This window comes from Echinops telfairi, unplaced genomic scaffold, assembly GCF_000313985.2.
Source record: "Echinops telfairi isolate 266 unplaced genomic scaffold, ASM31398v2 ScPeMD7_70;HRSCAF=299, whole genome shotgun sequence".
NCBI classification, from domain to species: domain Eukaryota; kingdom Metazoa; phylum Chordata; class Mammalia; order Afrosoricida; family Tenrecidae; genus Echinops; species Echinops telfairi.
Genome location: NW_022103968.1, coordinates 998,391 through 1,007,541, shown reverse-complemented (window position 1 = coordinate 1,007,541; position 9,151 = coordinate 998,391). Strand labels below are relative to the sequence as shown.

Genomic DNA, 9,151 nt, shown 5'->3' with positions numbered 1-9,151 from the left:
GCTGTGTCTGAGTGTGCTGCGGGGGAGTGTGTACATGCACGAGTGCCCCTGTCTGTGTGTCTGTACATGGCTGTGTCTGAGTGTGCTGCGGGGGACTGCACCATGAGCAGAGGCTGAGACGACCCCAGCCGCCCCCGCAGAGCTCTCAGCAGGGGCTTGGTGGCCCCACCTGTTGCCCAGTTTCACCTCACCATCATCTCTCCGGTGCAGAGCAAGAGAGACCCCTTGCTACACACCAGCCCAGGGAGGCTTCTCTGAGGCATCTCTCCCGAGGGGGCTGCCCCCACCCCCGCCCTGTCCGTGAGTGTCTGTCTCCCCCGGCACACAGAGAGAGTTTGATGTCTCGCCTCCCGCCCTACAGACGCGTGAGCAGCTGCAGGCGGATGTGCAGCACGCACAGGCGCGGATCGAGGACCTGGAGAAGGCGCTGGCCGAGCAGGGGCAGGTGAGGGTATGCAGGGGGTGCACCTTGGGCCCCCTGCAAGGTGGGGGCTGTACACTGGGTCCATGTCACCATGAACACCGGGCCCTGACCACCTTAGACGGGACAGGACTGTGACTGTGTTGCCCTCCTGCACATGACCCCAGCAAATGGGGTGGACTCCTCAACCCACCCAGGTCTGGGGGTCACACCTAGCCTCTCCTGACCTGGGGTCCCTGGGAGCCCCATGTCCAAGAGGGTTCAGTCACAGGATGGCAGGTTTACCCTAGAGCCCCTTCCTCATCCCCCCACCCTCACCCAGTGGGGCCCTGACCCGTTGGGCATCGAGGCCCCAAGTGGCCCTGAGCAGGCTGGTGTGAGGCCCTGCTGTCCCTCTGCAGTGCGTTCTCCCTCCGTTCTGCTTCCAGGACATGAAGTGGATCGAGGAGAAGCAAGCCTTGTACCGGAGGAACCAGGAACTGGTGGAGAAGGTCGGCCGGCCGTGGGGGCCTGTGGGGTCGGGTAGGGTCTATGTGTACGGGCCAGTCTGAGGGAGCCAGCCAGTGACTGTGAGTGGGCCCACTCCCCTCTCAGCCTGGAAGGGGTCCCAGGCCTGGGCTTGTGCTCAACCCTGTCTCTGCCAGGGTCCTCGGCTCTTGCTATTTGCTGGTGTGACATCTTGGCTTGAAGAGTGGCCTTTGGAAGCCACCAGATCATGGAACCAGAAAGCCTGCTGGGCCAGCGCTATGCCTACCAGGCCCTCACAGTGCCCTATGACCTCAAGGGAGACATCCCACAGTGCCCACATGCCCAGCATCCACCCCCACCCCCACCGCCCACACCCCCAGTGCCCACACCCTCATCATCCACATCCACAGTGTCCACCCCACTGGGGCCCAGCTTCCTCAGCAGGACTCAACACTGGGCACTCTCGCTTTCCCCAGTGGCGGCCTCAGCTTCCTCCTGGGGGGGGTGTCCCCGGCTTCTCTAGGGTGCAGTCAGGGAGGAGCCCACCCTTTGAGCACTGGGCCATCAGGGCACTGGGAGGGGCTGGGCCTCGAACCCTGGCCCAGGTGGGCTGGCAGGGGTGTGGCTTGTGGTCCCATAGTCCCTGATGGGGAGGGGCTGGGAAGCAGCCACCAGCTCAGAGGGCAGCTGGCGGTGAGCAGGGGCAGGCTCCAGGGGCCGGCTGCCCACCCCGAGGGGGTCCTGCTCTGAGTCTGGCCAGAGGCCACCTACACACGTCCAGGGTCCCTGGTGCTCAGTGCTGCCTGGAGCCTGTGCCCTGGCCCCCTGGAGGCTTAGGTCTGTCCCCCAGTGGCCTGACTGTCCCCTCCTTCTGAGGGAGCAGCCAGGGCTGAGCCAGCGGCAGCCCGGACCGGCCTCCGGCCTGGTGCACTGCCACCACAGTCCTGCTTGACAAATCCCTGCTGGGGACTGGCCGGAAGGATCCGGGCTGGGAGCTCCAGGGGGTTCCTGCCTTTGCCCTCAGTGGTGCCTCCTGCTCCACACCCACTGCCAGTTCCTCTGGGCCACCCCTACCTTGGGTTTCAGGCTCCCTGCAGATGGCCAACACCCCCCCCACACACACACACACACACACCTGCACCACCCCACAGGACACAGCGGGGACAGACTGCAGCGAGGGCGCTGCCCATGGCTCTGGGGGTGTCTGGCCCCTGCTGAGCCTGCGGCCCTCTGCTCCCAGATCAGGCAGATGGAGACAGAAGAGGCACGGCTGAGACACGACGTGCAGGATGCCAAAGACCAGAACGAGCTGCTGGAATTCCGGATCCTCGAGCTGGAGGTGCTGCCTGGGGGGCAGGCGGTGACCCCTTACTGGGAGAAAACCGGGGCTGGGGGGCCTGTGTCTTCCCCCATCCCCGGGGATGAGTCTGAGGATGTGATGCTGGCAAGGGTATGGGGCACGAGTCCCTCTGCCCCACTCCCTGGGGGCGTTCTGGGGGAGGTCAGCATGGTCACTGTGTGTCCCCATTAGTGGTGACCATGGCCAGGCTCCTGTAGCCTCCTCCGCCTAAACCCAGCACTGATGAGCAGTGGGGATGCAGGGGTCAGGGGCTCAGCTTCCTGTTCAGGGCCACACAGCCAGTGACAGCCCCAGGGTCCCCTACCTCTCACCCTGCCCCCTAGTCAGGGACCCCCACTCACCTAGCACTTCTATAGGGGCTGAGCTCTCAGGAACTCCCACTGACCCCACACTGGGTGACCACTCAGCCCAGCTCCCCAGAGAAGGAGACTGGGTAGCTGAGATGCCAGCCTCTCTGTCCCCGACCCAGGAGAGAGAGAGGAAGTCACCAGCCATCAACTTCCACCATGTGCCCTTTGTGGACGATGGGAGGAGCCCCCTGCAGGTGTACTGCGAGGCGGAGGGCATCACGGTGAGGGCCGCCCCCCTCCCCCCCTCCCGGGGCCTCACCAACACCCACCCTATCCTCACCACCCATTCACCCCTCCCCAGTCGCCAGGGCACCCACGCCTTTTCCTGGGCCTCCATGCCACTCCCCGTCTCACCCACCTCACGGCCCAGTGTCCACCCCGCCCCCCATCCTCACCCCGCCACTCGTCCTCATCCCCGCCCCATCTCCCCCCCGCCCCCCGCCCACTCCACCCCAGGACATCCTGGTGTCGGAGCTGATGAAGAAGCTGGACATCTTGGGGGATAACGCCGTAAGTGTACGTCGCTCTCCTGACTTGTGCATGCCCCGCCCCACGGAGGCCTGGTCCTCTCCTGCCTGCCCATGACGCTCTGCCCCTCAGGGTGCCTCTTAGCCCGCTGTCCACTGCACCTGCGCCTTCCCCATCACCCCCCCTCGCCACACCTCCCGCGCCCTGCCCCTCTGGCCCCGCCCAGCGCAGACCCCTCCCCAGCAGCTTTGCATGTGTCCACTCCAGCGCCTCCCACACTGGACAGCAACTGTGCCCGCAGACCCGCCTTTGTGAGCACTGCAGGGCGGGTGCTGCTGCCCCCTTGACCCCACTTCCTCGGGTCCGGCCTTGGACTATACATGTGGAAGTAGAGCTGGAGAAAGAGGCGACGTTTTGTCTGGACCCGAGACAGAAGCGTGGCTCCCCTCTCTGTGCTCTCTGAACCCCCACTCCATATTGGAGGAACCTCCCTGCCTGACCTCACTTGGGGAACAGCTACGAGATGCTGGGGGTGCTCTCCAGGCCAGCTCCCCACCCACCCAGACAGGGGTGGGAGGCCCAACCCATGGGGTGGGCCCAGGGTTCCACTCTGGACGGAGCAAGGTAATCTGGCATAGGTGGAAGCTGCTTGACTGTGGGTTCAGGGCTTCCCCTTCCCTGATGTATTAGTCTAGGTACTTTAGAGAAACAAATCCACAGCAACTCATGTATAAGAGAGTTTTATGTAAAGAAAGTGTGCATCATGAAAACATCCCAACCCAATGCTGCCCAAGCCCACAAGTCCAACATTAACCCATTAACCCAATACCAGTCCACAAAGTCCTCCACCTCACAAAACAGAGGCAATGATGCTGACTGCAGGAGGAAAGCTGAGTCAGTGAACGAATAAGCCTCTCAGCACTAGCAGGGGTCTCCACATGGCTGCTCCAGCACCCAGGGCTGCATCGGGATAGGTCCATGCGGCTTCTCCTTGGGGATGTCTTGTAGGAAGTCAATCTTGCAAGCTGAAGCAGGGAACTGCTAAGGCAGCTGCACCCTGGTGCGACCATCACAAAGCAAGAGACCTGAGAACTGGAAAGGCGAGGCTCACCACCTGACTTGGGGGCAGATGGGGCCAAGAGCCCACTGCTAGTACTGACCAGGGTACAGCTCTGGCAGGTGGAGACGTGGGCAAAACTGTGAGGGCCCATAGTCTGGGGGAGCCTGCAACCAGCTTTGAGAACCCTGCCGGTGGGCTGGAGCTCCTGCTGGTGAGACCCCACACTAGCTGGCCACCAGAGAGACCAGCCATGAGTAGTGACAGGAGAGGCCGTCCACCAGCTGGTGACAAAGACAGTCTGGCCACAGGTGGCTCCACAGCTCAGCTCCACCCCAGTGACAGGGACAGGCCACAGATCATCCATGGCAGGATAGACCAATGCCCCTGGCCCCTGGCTGTGCCGGGCTCTGCTGGCTTATGCAGTGGTGAGCCCAGACTGCCAGTGACCTGCAGCCAGAGGGCAGCAGCCAGGACCATGCGCCCACACAGAGTGGGAGTGTGAGGGACAAGCCGGGGCAGCAGGACCCTGCACCTAGGGTGCAAGCCGGGACAGTGAGGGAGGACCCGGGGCTGCAGTGGGGTACCCAGGGTGCTGCCATCTGACTGGCTGCCTCTGCTTTGGGGCAGAATCTGACCAATGAGGAGCAGGTGGTGGTCATTCAAGCGCGGACCGTGTTGACTTTGGCAGAAAAGGTAATGGTGGCCATGGGACGGTGGCTGTGTGGCCTCTGGGTTGGGTTGCCTGGGGAGAGTGGCTCCAGCACAGGGCCCTGACCTCTCCTCCCAACCCTGGGAGACCTGCCCCTGCCCAGCCTGGACCTGGACCTGGACCTAGGCCACTGAGCTGCCCTGCCCTTCCCTGACAGCTCCCAACACTCTTGCCCTCCTGGTCGCCCCCAGCCCAGGACCAGCTGACCAGCCACAGGCAGGGTCACCTCTAAGGGCTCGCCAGCAAGAAGGGGGAGGGGAGCAGCCTGGACAGGGGCATGTGGCCTCAGGGAAACAGCCCAAGCCATGTCCCCTAGCAGAACCAGGCTGGTCCACCTGAACCCCAAGTCAGCACCACCCTCTGGGGAGGGAAGAGACTTCTTGGGCACAGGGGTGGGAGGCAGCCCCTCCTGCCCAGGCTCATCTGCCCTCACTGGGATGGAAGGCAGGCCAGCAGGGGCCTGCGAGGACCCCCAGGGGCCCCGTGACACGCCACTTCTGTTACACCAGTGGCTCCAGCAGATTGAGGAGACCGAGCTGGCCCTGCAGCAGAGGATGGTCGACCTGGAGAATGAAAAGGTTCGTGTGGACGGTGCCCTCACGACCCTGACACTGACCACAACTGGTCCCTGCCCCCAACATCGACCATGTCCAGTCCCCATACCCAGGTCCCCAGCATTGACTATGTCCGGTCCCTGCCCCCACATTCCCAACACTGACCATGGCCGGTCCCCATTCTCACATCCCCAACACTGACCACAGCCAGTCCCTTCCCCCACATCCCCAGCACTGACCACGGCCGGTCCCCACTCCACGCCCCAGCACTGACTGAGGCTGGTTCCTGCTCCCGTATTCCTGGCACTGACCAAGGTTCCTTGGCCCCAGGAGCTGTTCAGTAAGCAAAAGGGCTACCTGGACGAGGAGCTGGACTTCCGAAAGCAGTCTCTGGACCAGGCTCATAAGGTAAGTGCCATGCCCTTCCCTGCAGCCGCCTTGTGCCCCAGGTGCACTGCAGGGGCCTCAAGGCCAGGGCTTTGCAGGCCAGCTGCACTGAGAGGAAGACCAGCCCACCGGCCCCCTCCTGTTGGTTAAGTCGTTGCTGACTCAGGAGGTCTGCTGGTGGCGCCGGGTGTGGATCGGGTGGTGGGCTGAGGCCGGCTGCCCAGCGAAGGTTCCGTCTGGGAACCCTTCCAGGGAGGTCCCGAGTGGCATGTCTGGTCTCTGGGTTGTACTGCAGGGTTCCTCTTGTCCTTGGACAACCGGGCTCTACGTGAGACTGGGGAGAGGCCCTTGTACCCCTGATCTTCGAGGGGAGTGGTGAGCAGGGTTGCAGGGTTGACCTTCTTTCCAGAAGGGGGTCATCGGGCCTTTCTTCCAAGTGTCTCCCAGAGTGGACTTGACCTTCCAGCCTCTCTCTTGGTGCTGAACTGTCCACACCACTCAGCACAAGAGGGGGTCTGTGAAATGGGGCTGCACGTAACTCAGGGGTCCTCCTGCTCCCCTCCCCCTCCCCCGCCAAATTCTCTGGGTTTCCTCTGTGTGTGTGTGTGTGTGTGTGTGTGTGTGTGTGTGTGTGTGTGTGTGTGTGTGTGTGTGTGTGTGTGTGTGTGTGTGTGTGTCTGAGAGAGGTAGGTCAGATTAGCATCTCAGCCTCCAGTCTCAGGGCAGCCCTTGTGATGCTGATTTAAGCCCCGCCTCCTCCGCTTTTCCCAAGAGCAGAGGCTTACCTTGAACTAGAAGTGGCCTTTGGTGCGGGCACTTGAGCAGGTCCTGTCAGCTATGGGGAGCGTAGTTTGTGGCTGTCACTGCCAGCGACATCAAAGGCGTCCTCCCCATTCCTAAACTTCCTGATCTCTGTGTCCAGGGGTGCCCGTGCTGAAATGGTACTTGTCCGCCGCTAGAAGGTGTGTCCTGAGTCTGTAGCCTCATGGACTGTCCAATAAGGAGGGGAGACCTGGGGTGCTCCTGGCCAGCTGCTGAGTCCGGACAATGCAGGGCAATGAGGACAGCGAGCAGGCTGTACGTCCTCCCGGTCCACCCAGAAACACCTGGGAAGAGAAGTCTGGCTATCCGCTGCTGAACCACCAGCTTCTGAAGACCTCGCAGAGCTGGAAGTCAGCTGGTTGGGTTAGGGGTGCCCACTGCAGTGCTGCTGCAGGGGCCACTGCGTCTGGACTGGATGCGGGGGCAGCAGCATCAGGAGTGAGCCTCTCTGTCTGGCCTGCTTTGTTCCCAAGTCACTATGGTTTCCATGCCCCCCCCCCAGCCCACCCAGCCATGTTCAGGTCCACACCCCCCCTCCAGCTACAGACTAGCTCGACCCTTCACCCATGGACAGCTCAGTCCATCCTGCATCCCAGCGGTACGGTGCCACCCTGAGCTGGGTGCAACGGGTCTTGTCTGTACCCACTCCTGCCTGCTGGCCCTTCCACCTCCCCTGGGTCTTCTCTTGGTGGGAGCTGCAGGCGCCTGTCCACAATGCTGGTCAGCTTCTCAGCATCTCGTGAGGCATTCAGTGCAGGGCCTGCACCCTTGTCCCTCCCCTTCCCCGTGTAGGAGACGGTGGGACCATGACTTGACCTTGTTGGTTATCCCTGAGGGGTGGGCTGGGTGATGGGTGGTGAAGCTGAGGCTCTGTGGGAGGCAGGGTGGGCTGTAGCAGAGGACCACCCCTGGTGGGGTGTGGGAGTGGACTGGCCAGCTGGGCAGCTCCCCCGCCTGTGGGTCTCAAACCAGCCTTTGAGGAAGGCCAAAGGGACCTGGCTTTGGCTCAGCTCCACCACCACCCTCAGACACTCCACCCACTCTTCCCTCTCTGGTCACCTCCCATGCCCATCGGGAGTCTCTGCCAGCCACACTTTCCCTCACTTTAGCAAGTGTTTCCTATGGGACCTGGTCAGAAGGGCAGAGGTCACTCCGCGCGCGCGCGCGCCCTCCATTTTCTGGTTCTGGAAGCGCTGTGGTTGCAGTGGGGAGGGGCTGGGGTGCTGCCTCGTCAGGCATCCATGGCGCCCAGGGGACTGTGGGTCTGGGGGATGGGCCTGGACTGATGGTCCCGTGCTGCCCTCCCAGCACATCCTGGAGCTGGAAGCCATGCTGTACGACGCCCTGCAGCAGGAGGCTGGGGCCAAGGTGTGCGAGCTGCTGTCCGAGGTGGAGCGGGAGAAGCTCAAGGTTGCCGTGGAGCAGTGGAAGCGGCAGGTCATGAGCGAGCTTCGAGAGCGCGATGCCCAGATCCTGCGGGAGCGCATGGAGCTGCTGCAGCTGGCCCAGCAGGTGCACATGGCGGGTGGGAGCAGTGGGGCCAGGGAGTGGGGGTGGGGGGAGACCCCACATGGCCAGCTAGGTGCCTGGCCAGAGCCAAGCCAGCTCCCATGACAAAAACCCCAAATGAGGGCCATCAACTTGTCAGCTCAGACCGCTCGTTACTGAAGCTCACAGGTAATGCAATGTGATCGCATATGCCCAGAGGGCTTGCCAGCCACAGAGGGCTGCTCCCCAGCTCCTGGGATTGCTAGTCCCCTCTGGTGCTGTCAGGGGCCCCCACGGCCACTCTTGGTCTGCCAACTGGACTGTGTTCAAAGACCAGCCTCCTGCATGGCCCCTGCAGGGTGTCAGCATAGATACTGATCATTTACATTTAGGTGGTGTTGCACTTACACCAAAATAAAGGTCAAGGGCCCAAACACAAGTGAGTCCTCTGGGGCTGGGGCTCTGTGGCCTGTCTGCTGCCTTCCTCTGGTCCCGTAGTCACAGAGGGGCCAGCAGGCTGGGTACCAACCTCAGGGCCTGGAGGCTCTCGAGGCTCCTGACACCATCTCTTCCCAAAGCTCATCTACCTCCCCATGTTGGGAGCAAGACAGAATGTGGTTTGAGGGAGGGGCAGAGCCTGTCTTCTCTCCCAGTGCACAAGAGAGAACCCTGAAAGACTGCTTGCTTGCTTATTAACAAAATTGATAAACCACTAACAAACACAACAAAGGAAAAGAAGGAGAAAAAGCAAATATTATGAACAATAAATTAAATGGTGACATCTCAACATAACCAACCGAAATAAAAAAGATAAGTACACAATCGTATGAAAAACTGCCTTCCAAAAAATTTGAAAACTAAGAAGAAATGGATAAATTTCAAGAAACGCATTATCCCTTTTAACACAGATTGATCTAGAAAATTCCAACAGACCTATAGCACAAGAAGAAATAGATAAGGTCATGAAAACTCCCAACATGAAAAAGTCCAGGATTTTTGTTTTGTTTTGTTTTTTAACTTTTAATGAATTTTTTCCTTTTTAAAAATCATATTATTGGGGGCTC

The 9,151-nt window shown here is 61.1% G+C and overlaps 1 protein-coding gene across 1 annotated transcript in view; it reads left to right on the top strand.

Moving 5' to 3' along the window:
* The window catches only part of JAKMIP3 (Janus kinase and microtubule interacting protein 3), a 62,273-nt gene that overhangs the window by 49,180 nt on the left and 3,942 nt on the right, over window positions 1-9,151 (top strand). The window contains exons 13-21 of the mRNA XM_045291559.1: window positions 362-445; window positions 850-912; window positions 2,130-2,228; window positions 2,719-2,820; window positions 3,056-3,109; window positions 4,755-4,820; window positions 5,346-5,414; window positions 5,721-5,798; window positions 7,908-8,111. Of these exons, the coding sequence (XP_045147494.1) occupies window positions 362-445; window positions 850-912; window positions 2,130-2,228; window positions 2,719-2,820; window positions 3,056-3,109; window positions 4,755-4,820; window positions 5,346-5,414; window positions 5,721-5,798; window positions 7,908-8,111 (819 nt within the window). The remainder of the gene's footprint in view (window positions 1-361; window positions 446-849; window positions 913-2,129; window positions 2,229-2,718; window positions 2,821-3,055; window positions 3,110-4,754; window positions 4,821-5,345; window positions 5,415-5,720; window positions 5,799-7,907; window positions 8,112-9,151) is intronic.